Source organism: Westerdykella ornata (assembly GCF_010094085.1).
Source record: "Westerdykella ornata strain CBS 379.55 unplaced genomic scaffold EI97scaffold_7, whole genome shotgun sequence".
Taxonomy (NCBI): Eukaryota; Fungi; Ascomycota; class Dothideomycetes; order Pleosporales; family Sporormiaceae; genus Westerdykella; species Westerdykella ornata.
Window position 1 is genome coordinate 394,502 of NW_022986857.1, and position 22,283 is coordinate 416,784.

A 22,283-nucleotide genomic window follows, 5' to 3' on the forward strand; every position below is an offset into this window, starting at 1 on the left:
CTTCCGTGAACACTGCACGGGAAAACATACTCTGGAGTGAGATGAGTACCATGGTGGCAGGTAGGTCGACAGATAGGTGATTAGGCAACTAGGTAAGGAACTAAGTAAGTAGGTAACCTATTTACTCTCCGTCCCCCTCTTCGACTGATTCCCACGCTCTTTAGGAGCTGATTAAGTCAAGCAAAGTAAACCCGTACATGTATATATATAACTAGCAAGCCTAGCCTAGCCTTGCTTTTAGCTAGACCGGCTTCTTCTTTCCTCTCTTACGCTGGCCCAGAAATATCAATCTTCGAACTTTCTTCGAAGTAAAAGCGGAAAAGGAGATGAAACGGGAAATAAGAGGGGTATGATGAAGATGGCAAGTACAAGTCGGAGGAAAGGGGGAATAAACTATAAAAGAAAAAAGAAGAAGGGTATCAGCATCATCGTCTTGCATCTCTGCATCCATCCCCTCACCGCCTCCACCTTCGTCTCCGCCAGGTCCACTATCTGGCAGCAGAAGAACGAAAAGATATTATGTGAATGAAAATGTATATATGGCCGGAATGTCCTCCGTCGCTTGTCGCTCCTGTCGGCTCTATCAAAGTCAGCTCCGTGTCTCCCGACCTCACTCATTCAACACCTCATCTCACCTCATGGCTTGCTCCCTCCGACTTCCTCACTAATGCATCGCCGGCCCCTGCCCCTCGGCATTGTTCGTCAGCATGGCCACCCGCGCCTTGATCCTCGCCACCCGGCTCTCAATCGTCTCCTCCCCACTCGTCTCCCCCTCGTCCGTCCTCGCGCTGTGACTCCTGCTCCGCCGCGTCTGCTCCTCGCTCAGCCTCGCCGCCCTTTCGGCTGCATTCTTGCGGATCTGCGCCCACCGGTCCTGCGCGGGCGTCATTTGCCTCGACAGATCGACCGACTCTTCTGAGACGTCGTCGCTGGCCCTAGGGGCCGCCTGTCTGGAGGTGGGAGTGACGACGTCTTCCCTGTGGGAGGACTCGGGTTGAGCAGGCTGGTGCGGGAAGTCGGAAACGAGGGGCGTGACTTCTCCAGACGAATCCTCGGGAACGAACGCAGGCATGTCCTCCATGGGGCCTTGGTCGAATCGCGAGAAGGCCTGGTTGGCTTCGCGTTGGGCGTACACGTCTGGGCTCGATGGAGCTGGGTTGGAAACGTCGCTGTATGTCTTGGGCTGGGAGAGTGCGGATACAGCGGGACTGGGCTCGATGTCCGGAGACTGCGCGCGGAGTGGCGGATGAGGCTCTGCGGAATATGCTGGGGACGGCTCGTGGGCTACGGAGGCGTTCCTTTCCGGCTGGGGGGTATACCGTCCTGAGTCAGCTGGCGGCACGAATGGGCTAGGCGCACGCTCTTCATGGGCAGGTGCATGAGGGTCGGCCTTCTTCTTGCCGAAGAGCTTCCTGAACCCACCGCCGCCGCCACCCGTGTGCTTCTTCAACTTCTTGGGGGGAGACTTCTTTGCAGCCTCGGGAACGCTGTCTTCCGGATGATCCTCCTTAGGGGGCGCGACCGGTTTACGCTCCGGGACTGGTTTCCTCAATGCAGGATGGGTGTCGAGCTGATCGTCAGGAACAGGCTTCTCGTCCAACATGGTAGATGTCAAAGGCGCTGTGCTTGCGGCGGCCCGGGTGGCGGGAGGTGGAGCCGGGGACGGGGTTGCATCTCTACCAGGCTCCGACACTTCCTTTGGCAACGAGGGAAGATCACGATTGGTAAGATCTCTGCGTGAGCTTGATGTGCCACCATTTGCGGCCGCCAGTAGGTTATCTCGAGACCCCTTCCCTGCGGTGACGTCTCCCAGATACTGCGCACGCAGCGCATCCCGATCCAGGGCGGCTTCGCCAAACTTCTTGTCCCACTTCATAGCTGGGGCGGCCTCGGCTAACAGATGCGGTTGCAGAGTCAGTACGCTGTTGGTCTTGATTGACAAGGTGTCATCCTTCCTGGCTCGTCGCTGGGCCGCTTGCGCCGATTCCTGCTCTTGTCGTTGCTCCTGAGCAAGACGGGCTGCCGCGGCTTGAACTCGCGCCTGCTGATCCGGGCCTATGTTGGTTTTGCTTGCGGGTGCGTTGGCCGCATTCCGGTTGTAGGGCTCTTTGAGCGTGGCTGGCTTCTTCCCCAAGGATTTCCGCCGACCGAGGCGCGTCCTGAAACTGAAGCGGCCCTTCTTTTCGGCGATATAGGCTCCCTCTTCGGGCCCGTCGGAAGCCCCCTTCACTTGCTCCTCCATAACCAGCCATTTTGCGCCTGAGATTCGGGTTTCGAGTAAGGTGCACCTACCGAAGACGGCTTTGCGCCCGGTGGGCTCCTCGGCGGCTAAGCTCGTCATCCATACCCACCAGAACGTCTCGTCGAGATCAAACTGAGTGATACTGGCGAGTTCGCCGGGTTCCAGATCATTCTCCGCTTGAAGCCCCTGACGCATGTGCGACTGCGAGCTCTGTACACGACTGACTTCGCCAATCGGAGGCAGGATCTTATCAGGTGGAAGGAGGAGCGTCGGTGGGGAGGTCTGTCCGTTCTCGTCGGCGAATCCCGAAGAGAGGAAGTCTGCCCAAGAGGGTGTTGTAGGTCGCCCGAAGTCATTATTCTTGGAGCGTTGGTTCGACGTCAAGCTGGAGAATTCGCGAGGGCTATTAGAGTAAGATGTACCATTGGCGGAGGTTGAAATGGGAGTGTCCAATAAGCCCGAGAAGCCCAAGTCTTCGAAGCGGGACCAGGAGGCATCCCCCTCAGCACCAGCAGCAGCCGACTGATTCGTTCGGGAGATGCACTCTAGTACTCTTCGGCACTCGTCTGTGAGGGCCTTGACCGGATCGTCGTAAGAAGAGAATTGCTGCAGGGCCTCGTCGTCGTCTCGGTATTCGAAGTGCTTGGCGCGGCGGAGTAAGGCAAAGGGAGTCGGAGACACAGCATCTACAATCATGACGACTTTGGTAGTGGTGACGTGCATCAGGAGCGGCGGCTGGGGAGGATACTCGGTCTGTGAGAGGAGCGACTGCAACGAACGGGGAAGGGTTGAGATGGCGCCCATGACATTCGGATCTGGAGAGAGGGAGCGCAGGTAGGCGAAGAACAGATGGCTGGCAGCATCGGCAGCTCTAGCTACGGTTAGCGTTCCTGTGGCACAGAGTCGAGAGGGAAGCATACTTTGCCCACGTGCGGTATCCACCGTCGAAGCCCTTGCCGTCGTCGGTATGCTCGAAGGCCCACCATCCAGCCATTCGGGAGAGTTTCCTCCCTCCCATGCCGTTGGTCTTGCCCCTTGCAGCCACGGCGGCAAGCAGGTCGAAGAAGTCGATGATGATCTGCTTCCGAGCCTCCGAGTCGACGCTGAGGGGTATAAAGGTGTCGAAGGCATGCCTGGCGAAGTTGGAGTCTGTGACGCATGTTAGCCTCGTGTCGCGTACCTAAGTACTGTGTCGTGAGTTGCACGAGCTTACCCGACTCCCCGATACGGAAAAGTTCATAGGCGTCCCAGGTGACAACGCCTGAAGGCATCCGACTCCAACACCATTTGATTATACTGCAGAGGACCTATTCCATGTCAGCAGGTGGATGCAGAAGCGCTGGATGAGAGCAATTGGGTCCTACCGGCGGCTCTGTGAGGCGCAGCTCTCGCGCTAGTGCTTCGCCGGTATACAGGTTTGTGCCCTCGTAGGCCGACTTGAAGAAGTTGCGAATGAAAGTCCGAGAGGCGCTTGGGTCGGCTGAAGGACGGAAGGGCAGTAGGAGGAAGGGTATGTCGACGGCTGACGAGGGTTAGCAGCTGCGTCCCTGAGGCATGTATGGGTTTGGGCATTCACCTCTCGACTTCAACTCGTGCGTGCAAACGTGTACGAGCTCCTGTATCTCCTCGGGTGCAACATCTTTTCTAGACCATGCGTCCTCCCAACGCGGCTTCGACTGATTGGGTATTGCATCATGGTCGGCGTATTTGGCAGCCTTGGAGGAGGATCGGGGGCCTTCCTTGGAGCGGAAGACGTTCTTGAAGAAGGGCATGAGGGAGAGGGGCGAGCGACGCACAGGGCGGCATGCGCCGGTTTATAAGAGATGGAGGGGGACTCGGACCTGGCAGCGTGGGTAGGATGAGATCTGAACGAGTGACGAGAGTAGATGCTGGCAGGATGCTGCAGGGACTGGGAGGTATTCCCAGAGGATAGGCCGGGCAATGCAGTGGTACCGGGGCAGACGCGCGTGGAGATGGCACGGCCAGCGAGGCTTCACGGAGGAGGAGGGAGAGCAGGGAGAGTGGATTGAAAGTGACTCTGGGGGTGAGGCCGTGGAGCAGAGCCCCTATGGGAATGGGAATATGGGGGAGAGGTGGAAAGAGGAAAAAGCTCAAGCCCCCAGGCTCAGGAAATAACATTGCATGCTAACCTGCTGTGACAACACCACGACCACGACCACGACGCCCCCAATCCGCGTCCACGAAACAGCCAAGACCGCCTCCAATTCCAATGCTTCTTCCAATGCGATGCACCTCCGGACGCTGCACTCCAACCGCACATGATTTGTTGTTCTCGTCCAACAAACAATGATGCTGCTTTCCCTCCAACAACAACTTGTTACTCGGTATAATAAGTCACTCTCTTTCCCCCTGAAAGCTGGAAGAGTGTTCCGTCCGTTTATCTACACGCCAGGCAAGCGTTGGGTGCCATTGGTTTCATTTCGCGTGCCCCTGGCTAGCCACACGCCCACGTCCACGTCCACGTCCACGTCCACGTCCACGTCCACGCCCACACTCCACACTCCGCCGACGTGGAGCGATGCGTTGTCGGACGCGGCACTGCGAATCATATCCAGTTACGTGCCGAACCTTTTCTTGACGCCAGCCTCCGCTCTTCCCCTCTCCACTTCTTCAGCTCGACTCGCGGCTTGCCCATCATAATATCGGGAATCAAACACCAACAACATGAAGACAAAAATAACAATACCGAGTAGAGAAGAGCCCATACGGAGTACACAGTCTACTCCCCCCATCCACCACAACCTCTTCAGACTAGGATCCGGCACCTCCATTGCGTCATATGCCGGCTAATAATGCGCAGCTCCAAGCACAAGTAAAAATATTGTCCGACCGACCTTGAGGCCCTGCATAAGATAAGCTGCATCGGCCTCGTGTATAAGCGACACACTTGTCCTTTCAGCCTCGCCGGCACCAACACCCCTCGTCCTCCTACAGTCTTGTTGGGGAACGATCCTTATTCCGTCGGTTTTCGAAAGGCTGCATCGTCAGCGCGAATCTGCAAACATAGTCCAGGAGAGCACCTACCTCCAGGTATGAGAGCAGCAGCGTACATGACACAGTTGATGGGCCGCAGGTCCGTTTCCGCATTCATGCCTGCCCGGTTATCCTTCACCACCTCCGGTGCCAGTCCTGCCGCCTCCCAGCTTGCTATGATGCTATCCGCACACTGCGCCCACTTCGGGTCGCGTCGCTCAAGCCCGCATCGCAACCCCATTGCGAGCCCAAACTCTCGGAACGCCAGCCGATGCGCGACCGCCCTCGTGAAATACGATGACCTCCAAAACCTCTCCGTGTAGCGCTCTGTGAGGTCCATGAGCCCTCGAGCCCACGCCCACTCCCCTTCGAACCAGTGAGCAATCCAGGCTGTCATACCCAAGTCGAGCGGATCAGAACTGGAATAGCTCTGCCATTTGGTGTCGACAATTCGCTGATACGTCGCAATCTCGTCCTTGAGCACCTCACTGTCCTTGCCGTCCGTCCTTTGGAGGAGCGTGAAAATGGCAAGCCCGTCGATGGGATCGAGGTTGCCTTCACTCATCACAAGAGGCTCTCGGAGATCCATTGACATCTTCCAGTACATGCGCGGTCGCCGAGAGTCGCGATTGTAGACAAAAGCAGGATGGATCGCCTTGGCCAGCGCAATCCCCTGATCGTTGTAGTCCTTCTCTCCGCTGTACACTGACAACCGATTCAGGGCGAACATCCACAGTGTCAGGTAGTGGTGGTACTGCCCATCAGCGTCAGGCCCATGCGAGTCTTCCTTGCCGATCCTCAATCCCCCTCCGAGCGGGTTTGCTGGCGTTGCTCCCGGAAGCTGGGCCGAGAGATCGCGCGTCCGGCCTAGGGTGCCATGGACGGCCGAAACAAGGGACTTTGCATGGTTGATGTAGAGCGGCTTACATGTCTCCTTATGAAGGGTAAGGAAATTCAATACGCCGAACGCGTCGGTCCAAAGATATCTACCTCGATGTCCCGCTGACGCTGGAGGAGGCGTCCACGCAGTACTCGAGGGCTCGGTTGGGAAGGAATACACGCGCTGCATGCTCGCAAGAAAACGAGCCAATTCGCTGGGTTTCGAGGACATGTTTAGAACAGCTTATCCTGTGAGAATCGAGAATTCGACTGCAGTTTTCTGTCCATGCAGGAATCAGACCTGGTGTGAGTATGAATTTCGAGCTCGGGGTGAGAGATGGAGGCTCCAGTACTGTGTAGAGGTGATGTCACAAAGATCCAAATGCGGGGCAGTCCAAACGCGGGATGAGCACCGGAAATCTAGGAGGCAGCCATGACTGGCGGCGATGCGAGTAGCCCTTACTCCAGGATAAAGGGGCTTCACCTCGGTCGAACTTCCCTTCTGTTGGACCTCGAACCCTTGGGGAAAGGCGGAGTACATGTATCATGTATGGGAATGAACCTCAAACAGTAGAGCTTGAGCACGGACCTCTTCTCCGGCTATCGATAACGGGAATCTGGGGAGAAATTCCTGACGACTCCTTTGTTGGGAGCAGTATCCTTGCAAGCTAGTCATGCAACCCTCAACTTCGCACTCCACTCCTCCGCTTCACTTCTCCCGTCGTAACCTACTACCAGACATGTCTTCCAGCCGGTCACTATACATTCACTCCCACCCCAGAACGCATGACCGACTCGACTTCCCAACCCAACGCCCCTCCGCTCCGCCTCCCCCCAGCGGCCCTCCACTCTCTTTCCGTTGACCATGTAGACTCCGTTGCCTCCGTCGAGCGCGAGAGACACCGCATAGCTCACGAACTCGAAGCAGTCAGCGAAGACAGCTTGCTGCATCCGCCTTCTCCATCCGCATGTACCTACCGCAGCTCGGCACGCCTATCTGCCAGTACCAATGGCAATGGCATTTCCCGGATCCCGACGGCTGACGATTCCCTGGGACCTGAAGGGAGTAGACCGAGAAAGGATCTGCGGCTGCGGAGGATGAAGCCGCATTGGTATGATCCAATCGTGAAGTTCTGGACCAGACATATCAGTCTCACCATCGACGAGGCGCCGCACAGAGATCATCTGGGTACACCCCTCTCACTTCTCCCCAGTCTCTCATGAGACGCAGCTAACATCTTACAGCACTGGAGCGCACCTTTCTAGGTTATCTCCGCACCTCCCTCCAATTCGCCATGACGGGCGTCATCATCGCCCAGCTCTTCACCCTCCAAAGATCCATCAATCCCAGTCCAACTTTCGGATTCCACAAACTTGGCACTCCACTGGCTGCGATATTCGTCGGCCTAGCCATACTGGTCCTCCTCATCGGCGCATTCCGCGTCTGGAAACAGCAGAATGCTATGGTGAGGGGGAAGATTTACTCCGGGGGTTGGGAGATATCGACTATCATGTTGCTCTCGCTCACTGTCAGTTGATGTCCTGGAGATGATAAGGCGCTGATGCTGACTTGTTTGTGTAGTTGACTCTTGCGTTGTTTGGACTAGTACTGGCAGTCGATATGCTTAAAGAGCTGTAAAGCATCGTCAGTGCACCGTGCGGCAACTCATCCAGCTTGACAGAGAAGGGCTCTACCCTCGACTTTGGTCATCTTGAAAATCGAATCGGAATCCAACTATAGATGCATTCTCGCTTGTTATCTGCTCCACTCTAGGTATATAACGAGAGCACCTGACTTGGCCTACAATTTACCCAAGATCTCGAGGCAACGACAACGGAACGTGGGACGATACCCCTCATTTCTGGAAATCCGGTCATTCGAAATCTATCTAAGCAAAGGTTAGTTCATATGAACTCGCCGCTTTGTTCCTTGAGCTCACTGTCACGTTATTCCTTTGTCCTCTCGTCTTTATGCCATTGTTCGTCCACTCGTCCACAGTTCACTCACTTCGGCAAGTGAACAAACATCACTACTGACACCTCAGTTCGTTCTTTGTCGTAAATATCGCTTCATTTCTATTGTCTCCTTCTCCACAATGTTTATCCTCCACCTTCACCCGCAACACTCAGGCGAACAAGATGCCCAGGCACCCCAACGAACGACGGCCTCTGCACACACACACACACAGAGAGAGAGAGAGACATTCAGCATCAAATCGATCTCACTCCGTCATCAAGTATTCCTTACTCAACTTTAAACATCACCTCCTCATCAACCGCGCAGCGACAATCCACCAACCAACCATGGCACTTCCCATCCGTGCATCCCGCAAAAACACCTTCGTCGTAAACCCCTACCCTCCTCCGTCTCCCCCATCCTCCTCCTCGTCCGCCTCACCACGACGTAGCACTCGCCTTCGACAGATCCGGAACCGTCAAACGAAGCCCGTTCGGCCCTGGCCCGAGAAGGAAAAGATCTATAGGAAGCGCATGACGTTGACAAAGTGTGGTTCGAAGTATGACGTCCGCAGCGAGTATCCCGAGGGCCATTGTTTGTATGGCGAGAACCGGGGAAGGAGGGGGACGCGAAAGGGGGAAGACGCGGGATTGAATCGAGGGGTTTCAGTTTCGAATGATGGGTCGGACTCGTCTTCTTCAAAGGAGTGATTTAGTGGTACTAGGATGGGGGGACAACAGCAGACGGCGTACCAGTCATCGGCACCGCATGTGTGGCGAGTGCCTGAAAGTCTAACGGAAAGAGTAGAGGAGACGAGCGGGAAGGGTGCGGAGTGGGCCTCCTGGGTTCGAGAAACGGTGCAAGGGTTGAGGGCAGTTGTCGGCGATGAGGGCAAAGGAGAACATGATCTATTGCGAACGCAGCGGTCCAGCAGACAGGAACGTCGCAGAAAATCCAGGGAGCTGCAACGACTCCTTTCCTCCACTCCAGGTGCCTTTTCCCCGCCTCTGAATACTGCAACATGGGGTCCCGAAGGAAACAAACGACAGGACGACAGTACGAATGATGCCTACCACCCAGCGGAACCTCTGGCAGACACCGTCGCGCGATTCCCCGAGAGCTTGGCCGCGAGACTCCGAAGGACCGTTGGTTGCGATCTCGGACCTCTTTCCACACTGGCAGTCGCCCTCGTAGCGGCCCACCTCCTCCAAGCCACTGCCGCCGAACCGGTCAACACTACCCGCCTAACCACCATTTCTCCTCCTCCTCCTCCTCCGTCGAATTGCTCGAACCTGGACACCAGCATCAGCATCCCATCCACATCGCCCCTACCCCCATTCCTATCCAATTTCTTCATCCCCTCCCCTTCTTCCACACCTTCTCCCACACTAGCGGCCCACCTCCTCCTCCCCACCCTCGTCTTCACTCTCCTCCACACGACGCTCGCTTCCTCCCTGTTCTACCTCTCGCTCCTCTCCCACCCTTTTCAAACCTCCCTCTTCCCCGTCGTGGTCGCTTACTGCCCTTTCCTCCTGCCCCTCCTGAATCTCACTCCGGTCTTTCCTCTCCTCGTCTTCCTCCTCCCGTTCATCACCTACCCCGTCTCCATCGCGCTGCGCTTCGCCACCGCCTTCGTAGTCGCCATCTTGCAGCTGCTAGAGGAGGACGTGCTGCGTAGACCGGGCCTCCTGACGCGTCGGCTACCGACCCTCATTGTGCGGCTATGCACCCTCATCTTGGTTTTTCTGCTTAACCTCGTCGTGCCGCGCTCGCTCGGGGGTAGTGGGCTGGGTGCCCGCATCCTGGGATATGCCTTTTCCATCGTCGTTGTCGATCTGGGGTACGGCGTTTTGTGGTCCTACGTAGTGTCTCCCTGGGCGTGGGCCGAGTACTGCGATCTCTTCCTCCGGTTGCCCCTGGTGCAGCATACTACTCTAAAAATCAGGATGGGAATCCGGAGTTGGAGGGTTTGGAGCGCGGTTGTCGTGGGGTTGTTGGTTTGGAATGGTGTGGTTGAAGGAAGGAGGGAGGGGTGGAGGGTTTGGAAATGGGCGATGTGGGGGGGAGGTGGGAGTGGAAGTGAGGACGGAATGGGCATGGGGGTGAGGAGGGTGTTGGCGGTCCAGGGGGGCAAGGTGTTTGGAGTACGTGTGTTTTAGAGCTTGGTACAAGCATCTAGTGGAGGTATAGGTGGTAGGTTGTTTTCTCTGTTTCTGAGTCGGTTTGTATTTGAACTGTAACATATTGCACTAGCTTCGAATATTGTTATAACATTCTGGCGGCTACAAAGCTGGATTCGTACAGTACGACTTCCAACTATCTACACGCCTACATGTACACTCCATGCACCACAACCATCCACCATCTTCCATGCCATATATGCCCAACTCACCTGACGCACCTCATCACCATTCCACCCAGACTGTTGACCCCACCTCACCTCTACAGCGGACAAGTCGACCTGAGCATACTGTACATTAATCTTCCCTCCTCACACCACCCCCTCACACAAGAAAGAAAAAGGCTTAATCACAGAACAAAAAGGAAAAGGAATAAGAGAAAGATGCATAGCAGGCGCAGCCGTAGTATCTAGCCGCAGTAGTAGTATAATAACCCCTCAGCGCCACACCGCGAAGAAAGGTGCGGATCGCCGGGGCCCAGTAGTTGCACTAGCAAGCAGTAGTGGTATCAAGTAGACATTAGAAAACACAAAAAAGAAGAAGAAGACACAAAGAGAAGCAAAGGCAGAAAGAAAGGGCCACGTCTCGCAGCCCAGACCAGATCCTCACTCCATCCACGCGGAGGCCACAGAACCTCCGTGGTTGAGAGCCCGTGCAGCGGTCCTCAATCGAGATACGTGGACATCGACACCGCCGCTCTCCTGCAATACTCGCGCAGGAATGACGCGAGGGGCATGCGGTAAAGGACTTTCCACGCCGTCCTCGAGAAAATGGGCCTCCAGTATTCACACGCACAAATAGACAAATCGGCCGCCCAGACTCCACTCAACGCCCTGCACCTTTCCTCCTCGATTCCTACCCATACAAATCTTGGCATATTTTTGTACAAATCATCCTCTAACACCTTCCAATGTCTCATATCGCAGGCGCCCGGTTAGCACTCTGCAACGTCCCAAACAGATGCTCAGGCGGAACACGCGCCATATCAACATGGCGCGTAGGATACACAGTAGGCGCAGGACTGTAGCCCTTGGCTCTCTTGCGGTACCACTCGAGCAGGATGCCAGCGACGACGAGAAGGAAGGTGAGGGCAAGAGCGATGGCAAGGGCAATCAGAACGATGAAGCCCAGGGCCAGACGTTTACCTGGTGTGGATTAGCAACGCGCAAAGAGAGACCAAAATCATAGAACATACCACTCGATTCGAAGAAGGACTGCGGGTTCTCCACAAAGACCTGAGACAGGCTTCCGGGTTTGTTGTCCGACGTAGTCGAGAGCAGGAACGGAATCATTGTCGTGCCGTTGAAGAGTACGCCAGAAGCACTGCCAAAGTCGGTGACGTTGATTTGTCCCAGGATGAGGAGGTCCTGTCTTCGGTCGATCAGATCCGACTGGCCATGCTGTCCATCTTCGGATAGCTGCAGGACTTGGATACTGCGGACATTCGTACCCGGTTGGAACATGCCATTGACGGGAAGCCATTTCTCGCCATTGTAACGCTGCAAATACGCGGAGCCGTCGCTATTCCGACCACTGGCCCAGACTTGACTTGCATCCCGATTGGCAGGTGACAGAGCCGTGACGGGCCCTGGGAGATCGCGAGCGCCGACAAACTCCTCGAACTTGTTGTTGGACGAATCGTAGGAGATGATTTTGGTGGTTGCATTGTTGCCACTCGTGATATTCCCCGCGATGAGGAGCTTTGTGTCCGACACCCAGATCAAGGAGGAAACGACGCCAGAGAGGTCGCCCCCTGGAGAAATCCACTGGCTGCGTTCTGTGTTCCAAACGCACAAGGCCTCGCAGCTCAAAGCTCCAGCGGACTGGAACTTGCCGCCAACGAATACGTCCTTCGACTTGGGCTTGGCCAAAATGACGTTGACGGTCACATTCTCCCCTTGCAGTGCAGGTGGTTGGGTGGCGGCGAGACGGTTGGCGGCAAGATCGTACGCGATAAGTCCGGCGGCGCGGTTATTGTTGATCCGTCCAGTCACCGCACCACCTGCATACAGAATGTTGTCGAGCACCGCCAGCGCGGCAAAAGTGGAGTTCGCATCAACTCCTTCTCCAAGGCCGGTAACGCGATCTGAGTCTTTGCCGTCGATGATGAGCAGATTGGTAATGTTCTCTCCACCAGTCCCCGTTGATGCGAAGTGGCCAGCCAAGATAGTCTTGTTCATGTTGTTCTCCTTGTAGAATGTAGCCGTCATCACGCCTGTAGTAGTGAGGTCTTGTCCCTCTGCCAGAGCACGCTTGCGTAGTGATCCTTGTTGCTGCTGCTCCCGAATGACTGCGGGAAACGAGCTGAGCGTCAGAGGTTTTCCGTCCCTGAGAGCGACAGCCCCGCTAGCGCCGATGTCATAAGACGACACTGACCCAGCGTAGACAGGATCGGCAGCCGGCACGTTCGTGAAAGCTGTCATCTTTCCTTGTATGGAGATGGTGCGGAGGTTGAGATTGTGCAACCAGTTGCGTCGCGAGGGTACCCAGACCGCAAAGTTCTTGGCTTCAAATGCAGCATTGTTGTCGAATCCGTTGACACGATCGAAGAAACCGCTGACCCCGAGCACAGGCTCAGGTGTGCTGCCAGTCATGTTCAGTGCGAAGGGCACGATGTACATGACAATGCCGTTCACTCCGGCACCGAGGGGTTGCCACTGATTGTTCGAATACAAGGCCACGCCATTCAATCCACGGGCACCATTGTCTCTCGTGTTGGTGAAATTACCACCAACGTAGACGTTGCTGCCGTTCGTGAAGATAGTCAGAACCTGGCCGTTCAACCCGCCACCGGCCAAAGGCGTCAGCTCTGTAGCATCTTTCTCAATCACAAAGACGTTGCTGATGCCTTCGGCGGAGAAGTTTCCACCCACGTACAGCCTGTTACCCTCGGCCGCGAGACTCGACACGATGGCTTGTTCATTAGGCCTCAGCCCAGCGCCAGCACTGTTGATGACGGAGGCGCCAAAGTCGGTGTCGATTTCCCGCTTGGTTGGATCAAACTCGAAGATGCCATTCAGGCCGCCGGCCGTAGCGTTCTTGAGCTCAAATCGTATTCTTTGTGCTACAATGGTGAGTGGGCCCCGTTGGCCAGCCGAAGGCCGGAGTGTTACTGTGGGCCGGAAACCATCAGTGGCATCGATGTAGCCGCTGTATATCTCGTCGTATTTATCAAACTCGTTGGTCTGAAACAACTCAGTGCTAGTGGGTAAATCTTGCGAGGCTCTGTTAAGCGATCTGGTGATATTGACTCTGCCTCGGGTCGAGCAGGTGCCATCGCCGACACATCCTGGAGTATAGACCTTCAGAGTATAATTGCCCGACTGCTTGATATCGGGCGAGAAGACGACAGATGCATCATTGGGGTTGATGTTATCGCCCTGGAGGACTGCAGTGAGGTACTGCGAGTTGCTATTGTGTGAAGGCGTGTTGGCCCAGGGTCCAGTAGGGGTGCTGGAAGCACCCGTGTTGCTTCCACCGCACCGCGGCTCGTTGAAATTATTGATGGCGAATGTATAGATATCTTCTCATGTTAGCTCTGCAAATCGGACAATCAGGACGTGTCTCACCATCTTGGAAGAGCTGAATCCCATTCAATCCACCTCCCGCTCCATACCAATTGGAAATATCGATCCTGAATGAATTCATACCGACATTGTTGACGAATTGGAAGTCCTTGGCAGATGTGTCTCCCTGCGGCAGGGGGCATCGAGCGTCGCAGAAGCGCTTCTGTCCCTCGGGGTCCACATAGGAGAAGTTCATAATGCCTCCGTCTGGTAGTGCAGTGAAGCGCCATGTCTTGGTCCCGCGACCCTCAAACTTGGTGTTGTGCAACCGAAGCAGGGTGGGCGTGAAGCCAAATCCGAAGTCGGCCCTCCAGAAACCAGGCGAATTGTCTGCCAGGAGCCACGTTGCGCCTGGGCCCTCTGTATTTGGATCGTCTTTGCAAACAATGCTCTGAGGGTCCGTCAAGCCGGGTCTGCCGGAGCTTGTCTGAGCCGTGAGAGATGCGGATCCTATGGGTAGCACCTGGGAATCATTCTTCTTGGGCGCCGTCGCATTACCCCCCAATCCATTAAACTCTCCTCCAAATATTATGTTCGTATTCGGCGCCTTGACAATGGAATGAATGGGTCCGTTGAATCCAGAGAAGGAAAGATCGACCCATTGATCCTCCCAAATTATAGCATTAGTAGAGTTTCCTCCTGTGAATGAACCGCCCACATATACTCTTCCGTTGTTCACATCGCGATCGCAGTAGAGGGCATTGACGGATCCGTTCAGACCTTCCAGAGGCGTCACGGCGCCGTCATTGGTATTCAGCAAGGCGATGCCACCCGGTGTATGCAGTCCTCCCACGCTGGTAAAGTTTCCCCCAAAAATGACCCCTCTATAGTCTCCATTTCTCCAGTAGGGGCACATGGCCTTGACATCGGCGTCCGTGTCCTTGATGGGCGCAAACACTCCATTTGGATACCGAGAGAGCAGGGCGCCATTGTTGCCGGTCGGCTGCTTATTCTGGCCTTCATACTGATAGAGCGATATGGAGTCGAAATCACCAGCGAAGGCTACGCGGCCGAGACGGGCAAGATCTAGGTTCGGGGACGGTATCGGAGTGAAGGCGAAGGCGGAGATTCCGGATATCAAGCCCGGCAACGCGAGGAATAGACCGAGGGGGAGCTGCCCAGGCCGCGAGCCCATGAGGGACGCGAAGGGCTCCCGCATGGCCAGCGTCGGGTGTCGACGTTGGACAGCCAGAAGGATGGTATGTCAACAGTGACGATATTGGTGTGTGCGCGGATCAGAGGTTGACAGTAGACATGGCCAGGTTGCGAAAGGGGCCGGGGTTTGGGCTTTCGACGAAGGAGAGGGATGACGACGCTTCCCGATTTGCGATTGCGGAACAAGGACAGCCGACAGTCGATGGAAAGTCTGTCAAGCAGGCGCAAACGAGGGCAAACACGCAGGCGGGCAATTGGCAGGTGGAGTGGTTGGCGGGATGGCGTGCGGTGCAGGAGCAACTTACTGCGACAACTGGCGTGATCTGAAACGAGTGACTGAGGGTGAGAAAGATTGATACGGTGGCAGGCGGTCGAGCGGGGGCTCGTGGAAGAAGAAGCAAAGAAGAGGAAGGAGAGTGAGGGAGAGCAGAGCGAGCCCCTCGAGGCGCAGCTTGCGATGACAAAGGAGCGACGGGCGTGGGCGTGTGAGAGGGCGGGAGGGCGGAAGAGAGGCGCAGAGGTGGAGAGGCGGAGAGGAGGGAGGTTGGCAGGCGTAAGATGACCCAGCAACCAATGGAATGCGGGCAGCGAGGGGCCTGTGCTTGCAAAGCTTAGCACCACGCGCGACGCGGATGGTGAGACGGACCACACGGTTGCGCGATGCCAGAAGAAGTGAAGGTGATTGCGATTATTGGAGGTGACGGCGGATTGATGGTGAAGTAGTAGGAGTGGGGAGTAGGGAGTAGGAAAGTCAAACGCGGACGACGGCCATGTTTGCGTCGACTTTATCCAGAGGGTGAAAGCCACATCAAATAATGCTCGTCAAAGCCAACTCCCACAAGGCACAAGGCACAGAAGTTCTAGAAATACCCGGGCTAAGGCTGCCGTGCCCAATCACCTACCCGGGCTGACGAGAGGAACAGGATAGTGAGGACTGCCGTTGCGGGCTGGGGTGCCACCAAGGCCATCGCCGGGCCCTAACGTTGCCCGTCCATGGTGACGCAGCCAGCGATTCCGAGACATCGTCATGGTTGGTCTCGACTTCTTCCAGTCACCACTGGGGATACGAAGTGCTTCTATGAGAAGAGGAACATGCACTCATCCCGCCGTTCCCAACCACGACTGAACACCCCCCACCTGGCCTTCCTCTGTGGATTGGATTGCTTGGTTGCGCCACTTCATATTTGACTACGAAAAAAGTTATACAAGTAGAGCTCTGTTTTAAAGCTCATTACTATAAGTAAATAGACGCGCTACAAAGCTGATTGCAAGGTCCCTTTTATTACTGCACCTCCTAGCCGATCAACCGGACGTGGATAGCAGCAGTACCCCAGGGTACGAAAGAAATACGGAGGACTCTTCAGTCGGATCTGAAAGGAGGCAGTAAACCCCATCCGCAGAGACATCAGCAAGGGACTTCATCGTTCCACAAGCGCCTCGCCAGCCCACCCTGGGGCACCCATCTCCTGCCTTCCCTGCAGCCATCCACGAACCTGCACCGACAAGCATCGAGTCCTCGTGCATCTTCGTCTGTGCTCGCATGGCTGCATGCCCACCAGCTATGTCTCAGTGCCTCGCGTGCAAAGTGGATATACATGTAGACTACCAGGTGTGGACTCTGCACAAGAACGGAGATGGACGGTCGAGAGTTGAGATATTGAATGCGTCAAGCATACACGGGAACATGAATTCTCTCCCTGCAAAAACGGAGAGCTAGGTGGCATATATCCAGAGTATCATGGCATGGGCAGTGGGGAGGCAAAAACACTCACCAGCCATTAATAGATGGAAAAGGAAGAGGTGGGTAAAACGAGTTTGGTGTTGCACCACACATGTATAGGCGCATCGTTGCTAGGGGAAGGAAACTCTGTACGACTTAGCCATTCCGACGAAGAGATGCCGCAGCGGAACAACAACATGTTTACATGAAATGGAGTCATTATGCCATTATCTAGAGTCGAGTCTATCGTCAGTATTGAGAACATATGCATACCGCGCCGAAACCCCTCTTCCAATCCCTCTACAATAAACGCCTGCGCAAGCAAATGTACCTCCCGTATCTTCGTTCTCCCTTCCCTTCTGACTCTTCAGCCCTCCACAACACCCCCCTCCGAATCCCGAACCTTCTTCTTCTCCACGAAACCCTGCTCCGTCTCGTTCGCCCTATCGAGAGGATAAGCCTTGGTGACCGCACTCGCCACCATGGCCACGGCCGCCAACACCGTCATAACAATCCAGATATACTTCAACGCATACACATAACTCTCCTTCAACTGCGCCTTCATCACCCCCTCAGGCAACGCCTTAATGATCTCCACCAACCCTGCCGCATCCTTGGAGTACTCGTCCGCATGGCCCGCCAGCAGCGGGAGAGTAAGCAACTTCTTCTTCATCTGGTTCTGGAAAATCACGCCTCCAATGGCGACGCCCAGCGTCTGCCCGAACGCGCGCATGAAGCTGAACATGGTCGCCGCATACGCCTGGTCCGCGCTGTTCGTGGATGCTTGGATGGCGAGCCCCATGGCGGGGAAGAGAATGCCGGTGCCGATGCCGCCGACGAGGTTGAGGAAGACCCATTCGACCGTCGTGGTGTGTTCGTCGAGGAGGATCATGAGGCCCATACCGAACGTGCCGAGGACCCAGCCAGTCCAGATGGCCCAGCGGTAGCGGCCTGTTATGGCGATTATCGTGCCGGCGACCTGGTTACTTTGTTAGCAGCTGTAATCAGATAATTATACCTCTTTATATACAGAAGGATTAGGGGGAGAGACGTACCACAGATGCTGGCGCCACAGTGAAGGTCTGGGGGAAGAGAGCTATGCCTGCCATGATGGGCGTCATGCCTTTGACCGCTTGGTAGTAGAGCGGCAGGTAGTAGAGAATACCCCAGAGAATGATGCCGTGGATGACGGACTCGAGATACGTCACTGCTGCTGTAGCATCCTTGAAGACGGCTGTCCGGATCAGAGGTTCGGGGGCCCAAAGTTCCTGATGAACAACAAACAGAACGAGTCCTGCCGCGCCCACCAGTAGCGGTACCAGAGTCCGCCAGCTGTCCCAGGCGTATTGCACACCGCCCCAGGTAATGGGGATGAGGAAGGCGGTTATTGAGCCAAGGAACAGGACAGTGCCGAACCAGTCTACGCGGCGAAGCTTCAGGAGAAGCGAGGTAGCGTTATAATTAAGCTTCAAGAAAGCCGTGATCATAATCGAACCGATGCCAAGGAAGGGAAGGTTGATCCAGAAGATCCATCGCCATGAGACATTCTGTGAAAAGCCGCCGCCTGAGAGTGGTCCATTGTTAGCCATCGACGCTCCAAATCGTGATTCGGGAAGAGTCTCTTACCAAGGAGTGGTCCAGCAACAGTACCAATAGACCACATAGAGCCAATCATCGCCATCCATTTCCCTCGCTGACGAAGGGGCACCAAGTCCGTCACAACCACTTCGGTCATGACAATGATCCCCCCGCCACCCACTCCTTGAAGACTGCGCCCGACGAGAATAACGGTGAAGTTATCGGCTACAGCAGCAACGATGGACCCAGCGAGGAAGAAGGCAAGACTAACGTAGATCAAGGGCTTGCGGCCGAAGATGTGCGAAAAGGATCCAATGATGGGCTGGAAGACGGTGGAGGTAAGGAGAAAGGAGGTACCCGACCAGAAGGCTTCGAGTGCTGAGCCGCCAAGTGCTTTCGCCATGATCTGCAGTCTCTAAGCATTTGAGATAAATATTGAGGGAAGGGTTGTACCTACCGGAAGGGCTACTGATAGCGAGGTAGCGTCCAGGGCGGCCATGAGGGTGATGACGCAGAGGGACGCAAATGCGGCGTAGAACCGCCATCCCGGGTTGAAGGCTTCGAGAGCTTCAGAGGATTTTGCTGATGACGAAGAGCTGTTCAGAGTTTCTTTGTTGTTTTCTTGGGAAGTGGCATCGAGGACAGATCCTCCTGCCGAGGAGTCTTGAGGAACAGCTGACATGGTGAATGTGTCCGTCAAGAGGTATGTTCAAGATGGTCCAGGTCAAGGAATACAGTTATGATGAATGATGAGACTTGAAAAAGAAGCTGCAATTCGGATGACTGGCTCCTTAGGACTTGAGTTTGAATGAGGAATAGACATGGCACGGTACCTCCGCACCCTCTATATACCACAGTCCAATGAACCATAATTACGAGCTCGACAGTCACTGTCAGAGCGTAATCGAAGCACGGCCAAAAGAGCATCCTTCCCGTAAGTCTGCATGGCTCCGCCGGACGAACATGTCGACGCTCCACTCGTCGCCGCGATTGCAAGCCCAGTTTCCTATCAGACCCGTCTTCGCCAAATCCCGATTACGATCGGAGAGACTTTTGGGCGTAGCATCTACACAGGACAAGAAGAAGTGCAAGCTGAGTAAACAGGGAGGAGATTTCATTGGACGGTGGGATTTGATGTTGGGCCTGCGGTGGAACTTTGGCCCGGTTGCATAACGTTTTGTTGTTGAATGTTAAGCCGAGTGGGGCTCACCTGGCTGTGGCTGGGAGAGACGCGTTGCCGGATGCGGGATAGTTGACTTGGCGGTCGGACCAAGTGCCCAGGTGGATGGTGAATTGACAACCACGTGCAGCACTACGGCAGTGACAACGTCGTAAAGGCTCGTCAAAGAAGATAATAAGGCAGCAGCCTGTCCTTTGTCTATGCCATAGGGTGATTACGTGTACTCGCTAAACCGGACCGTACTCTACGACTGCCGATACAATCCTCTTCTCGTCTCCAGAACACAGAGAAATGGAAATGCCAACTCTCTCACGCCGCATGCGAGCCAACTGTCCGCTTGCGATGAAAAGGCGGATAGGGACAGGCCAAATGACCTGAATCCTCGTTTTTGCGTAGGCTCCAGGGGCGAAGCGTTCCATTCTCATCATGGTTTTCCCAAGTCTGCCGGAAACGCAGCGCAATGGGACATCACTCAAGCACCTCTTTGTTTAGTCTCGCTTCCGATCGCACACCACGTGCTCGATACACTCCTTTGTTCCAAGATGGCTTCTTCCCTTCGAGAAGAACTTTATCTGAAGCGGTTTTAGGTACGCTTCCTAATGACAGCTCCGAGGCAAGAATGTGAGCCGTAACGGCCAGATCCCGTCCCCAGCCAGCACAGGAAATAATTCCACGCCTTCTTTGAGGGGGATGGAACATCCCGTTCGCTCCTTCAAATCCTTCGTCAAGACGGTGCCACCTGCCCCGAACAACGTCGCGCATCACAAGCCGTTGCCCCCAACTCCCGCTGGTCCATCGCGCGCTGCTTCTCTCACTTCTCAAACATCACCAGCGTCACCGGCCTCTGCGCCCACGCCTAGTATTTCTCCGTGGAGAGCACCCACTGAATGGTCCACTACCGCCCAGAGTGTGGAATCCAATCCAACTCCGCCTGCAAATAGACGGTACTCTCCTTTACTTCCCGACCCATCTCCGGACCAGCCCGACGGACTGCTGGAACTCTGTGCCGCTCAAGGTGAATCTCCACAACTGCAGGAAGCAAGACTGGTGCCCATTTACGAGCGGACGGACTTAAACCTCGGCTCTCCAAAGGAACCGCCCAAGTCTCTTCTCCCGCCACCTCCCAGGTCACCAGCTCGAGCGAGTCCCGAACGCAAAGTGACGGCTCTACCTCTCTCGAATAACTCGGCCGTGGACTCTGGAACACAGCGGTCCAGCTCTCCTGCCTCTGGTGTGTTTCACATAGATTCACCAGCCGACTCCACTCGCTCCAAAACTTCCAATATGTCGACAAGGGAAAAGGAGTTCGTGAGGTTAGAATTGGACCGATCGAGGGATCGGCGAATGGTACAAGCAAGCGGTCAAAACTATAACACAGAAAAGACCATGACAACAGGCTTCGGAGACAATCGCTCACCAGCGTCACATGGAAGCTCAAGGCAGCCCCGATGTTCCGGAAGGGCGAATTATGATGCTTGTTACGATTTAGATCTGAGCGAGTACGCAAGAAGGCTGGCAGTTTCTCGTGATTATCATGACATGTTGGTGGATGAGTACCATGATACTCAACGAGCCCAAGAAGGTCATCCCCGTTCAGAATATGCTGCGCCCCTGTCTTGGAACAGGGATTCCAATGGAAACTCTTCTCGCAGTACATCTGAGACCAGACCTGAGTTCGAATCATCGGCCACATCGAGCAGGAGAACATCGAGTGGCAATCTCAGGCGACTATCAAATAAAGTGACCAGCTGGGTCCCGAGACGTCTCAGTGTTGCGCCCAAACGAAGTCAAGCGTCCGATGAATGTGGACATTGGGAGGATTTTGACACAGATGATCATCTTGGTTTCTCCAGGTTCTTTCCCAAGAGTAACCGTTCCCACTTCGGCAGAAAATCCGGCAGGAAATCCAGCAAAGAAAAAGTAGACGGGTCTCTGCATGGCAGATCTGCCTCAGCACTGGATACCCCCCAATCTACAGGTGAAAGAACGCCAACACCGATTCTCCGCCTTCCCCTTGGAATTTCCGTCGTCCGCACGCCTCCAGCTCCCCCTTCACCCACGCCTTCGCCCCCACCTGGTTCTCATATCACTGCCCTTCCAAACATCAGAGGCCACCGCAGCACGGTCTCCTCCAACACCCCGGCAAGTACAATGTCCACCGCTCCTAGAGCGCACTCCCCGATATCCGCAGAGCCGCCCTCGCACCGGTCCTCATATAACAACTATTTCACCGCCGCCGACGTAGCAAACCGCGCCATCCAACGTACCGCTCGCTCTTCCAATAGAGACTCTGGGGGAGAATGGTCAGCGCGTTCGCAACATAGCCCATTGAAGGTAGGGCAATCACCGCCACGACCTCGGTCTCGCTCCCCGCCGCAGACGTCGAGGAGAATACCAACGCGAATCCCAAATTACCCTCCACCTATATCCGCATCCAACTGCGACAGTAAGGAAGCCGGTACCGGTACCGTGATGAAGAGGGCAAGTACAGAACGATGGCCTCATCCACCTGCGCAATCCCTGCGAGAGAGCCAGCACCCGCGGGAACATGTGGGATCGATTCGGAGGACGCAGTTGAGACTTTCAAGTTTTCCTATCGTGGAGCGTTTACGTGAGGGGCGTAGGGGCAACGAAGAAGAAGCGAGGCATGAAAGGTTGAAGAGAAGCATCAGAGTTCTCGGTCCCACGGATCCGACTGTTGTGGCTGTGGCGAATGTGGGTGGTATGAGGAGGAAGGGGAGCCCGGACGTTGGGAGGTTGCCGGGTTTCATGGTTGGGGGTGTTGTCTAGGGATGTTGGCAGTACGGGTGGAGATGGCGTTTGGCGAGCGTA

The 22,283-nt window shown here is 55.4% G+C and overlaps 9 protein-coding genes across 9 annotated transcripts; 5 read left to right on the forward strand and 4 right to left on the reverse strand.

The window, feature by feature from the left end:
• Window positions 1–557: 557 nt before the first annotated feature.
• EI97DRAFT_291834 (uncharacterized protein) lies at window positions 558–4,281 on the reverse strand. Its single transcript, XM_033794454.1, has 5 exons — window positions 3,819–4,281; window positions 3,607–3,764; window positions 3,456–3,549; window positions 3,163–3,391; window positions 558–3,113 (listed from the first exon to the last, which is right to left on the reverse strand). The coding sequence occupies exons 1-5, from the start codon at window positions 4,012–4,014 to the stop codon at window positions 665–667; spliced, it is 3,126 nt and encodes a 1,041-aa protein (XP_033654969.1). The 5' UTR covers window positions 4,015–4,281; the 3' UTR covers window positions 558–664.
• A 232-nt stretch (window positions 4,282–4,513) lies between these two features.
• EI97DRAFT_291815 (uncharacterized protein) lies at window positions 4,514–5,204 on the forward strand. The gene is made up of 2 exons (XM_033794453.1): window positions 4,514–4,817; window positions 5,064–5,204. Exons 1-2 carry the CDS (start codon window positions 4,550–4,552, stop codon window positions 5,117–5,119), a joined length of 324 nt encoding a protein of 107 aa, XP_033654970.1. The 5' UTR covers window positions 4,514–4,549; the 3' UTR covers window positions 5,120–5,204.
• Window positions 5,205–5,291: 87 nt separating this feature from the next.
• Window positions 5,292–6,263, reverse strand: EI97DRAFT_350675 (uncharacterized protein; the record flags this gene model as incomplete). The annotated part of the gene is made up of 1 exon (XM_033794834.1): window positions 5,292–6,263. A coding segment is annotated over one exon (972 nt), but the record flags the coding sequence as incomplete, so codon positions are not given.
• Window positions 6,264–7,213: 950 nt separating this feature from the next.
• EI97DRAFT_374682 (uncharacterized protein) lies at window positions 7,214–7,754 on the forward strand (the record flags this gene model as incomplete). Its single annotated transcript, XM_033795466.1, has 3 exons — window positions 7,214–7,304; window positions 7,361–7,644; window positions 7,698–7,754. The coding sequence occupies 3 exons, from the start codon at window positions 7,214–7,216 to the stop codon at window positions 7,752–7,754; spliced, it is 432 nt and encodes a 143-aa protein (XP_033654972.1).
• A 1,043-nt stretch (window positions 7,755–8,797) lies between these two features.
• Window positions 8,798–10,553, forward strand: EI97DRAFT_441486 (uncharacterized protein; the record flags this gene model as incomplete). The annotated part of the gene is made up of 2 exons (XM_033799700.1): window positions 8,798–10,216; window positions 10,377–10,553. 2 exons carry the CDS (start codon window positions 8,798–8,800, stop codon window positions 10,551–10,553), a joined length of 1,596 nt encoding a protein of 531 aa, XP_033654973.1.
• Window positions 10,554–11,167: 614 nt separating this feature from the next.
• Window positions 11,168–14,977, reverse strand: EI97DRAFT_441487 (uncharacterized protein; the record flags this gene model as incomplete). Its single annotated transcript, XM_033799701.1, has 3 exons — window positions 11,168–11,397; window positions 11,448–13,775; window positions 13,822–14,977. The coding sequence occupies 3 exons, from the start codon at window positions 14,975–14,977 to the stop codon at window positions 11,168–11,170; spliced, it is 3,714 nt and encodes a 1,237-aa protein (XP_033654974.1).
• A 95-nt stretch (window positions 14,978–15,072) lies between these two features.
• Window positions 15,073–15,535, forward strand: EI97DRAFT_457454 (uncharacterized protein; the record flags this gene model as incomplete). The annotated part of the gene is made up of 2 exons (XM_033800819.1): window positions 15,073–15,291; window positions 15,341–15,535. The coding sequence occupies 2 exons, from the start codon at window positions 15,073–15,075 to the stop codon at window positions 15,533–15,535; spliced, it is 414 nt and encodes a 137-aa protein (XP_033654975.1).
• Window positions 15,536–16,905: 1,370 nt separating this feature from the next.
• Window positions 16,906–19,348, reverse strand: EI97DRAFT_416310 (MFS general substrate transporter). The gene is made up of 4 exons (XM_033796888.1): window positions 18,729–19,348; window positions 18,320–18,677; window positions 17,749–18,257; window positions 16,906–17,672 (listed from the first exon to the last, which is right to left on the reverse strand). Exons 1-4 carry the CDS (start codon window positions 18,951–18,953, stop codon window positions 17,061–17,063), a joined length of 1,704 nt encoding a protein of 567 aa, XP_033654976.1. The 5' UTR covers window positions 18,954–19,348; the 3' UTR covers window positions 16,906–17,060.
• A 563-nt stretch (window positions 19,349–19,911) lies between these two features.
• EI97DRAFT_441489 (uncharacterized protein) lies at window positions 19,912–22,241 on the forward strand (the record flags this gene model as incomplete). Its single annotated transcript, XM_033799702.1, has 2 exons — window positions 19,912–20,038; window positions 20,104–22,241. The coding sequence occupies 2 exons, from the start codon at window positions 19,912–19,914 to the stop codon at window positions 22,239–22,241; spliced, it is 2,265 nt and encodes a 754-aa protein (XP_033654977.1).
• Between the last annotated feature and the right edge of the window lie 42 nt (window positions 22,242–22,283).

What these genes read in the sequence shown, in the direction of transcription:
- EI97DRAFT_291834 (XM_033794454.1), bottom strand. Translation starts at nt 4,014, where the DNA reads ATGCCCTTCTTCAAGAACGTCTTCCGCTCCAAGGAAGGCCCCCGATCC. An exon ending in GCACGAGTTGAAGTCGAGAG is followed by an intron (nt 3,765 to 3,818) that starts GTGAATGCCCAA and finishes AACCCTCGTCAG; the next exon opens with CCGTCGACATACCCTTCCTC. An exon ending in GGATACCGCACGTGGGCAAA is followed by an intron (nt 3,114 to 3,162) that starts GTATGCTTCCCT and finishes AACCGTAGCTAG; the next exon opens with AGCTGCCGATGCTGCCAGCC.
- EI97DRAFT_291815 (XM_033794453.1), top strand. Translation starts at nt 4,550, where the DNA reads ATGATGCTGCTTTCCCTCCAACAACAACTTGTTACTCGGTATAATAAG. An exon ending in GGCACTGCGAATCATATCCA is followed by an intron (nt 4,818 to 5,063) that starts GTTACGTGCCGA and finishes AATAATGCGCAG; the next exon opens with CTCCAAGCACAAGTAAAAAT.
- EI97DRAFT_416310 (XM_033796888.1), bottom strand. Translation starts at nt 18,953, where the DNA reads ATGTCAGCTGTTCCTCAAGACTCCTCGGCAGGAGGATCTGTCCTCGAT. An exon ending in CGCTATCAGTAGCCCTTCCG is followed by an intron (nt 18,678 to 18,728) that starts GTAGGTACAACC and finishes TAGAGACTGCAG; the next exon opens with ATCATGGCGAAAGCACTTGG. An exon ending in CTGTGGCGCCAGCATCTGTG is followed by an intron (nt 17,673 to 17,748) that starts GTACGTCTCTCC and finishes CAAAGTAACCAG; the next exon opens with GTCGCCGGCACGATAATCGC.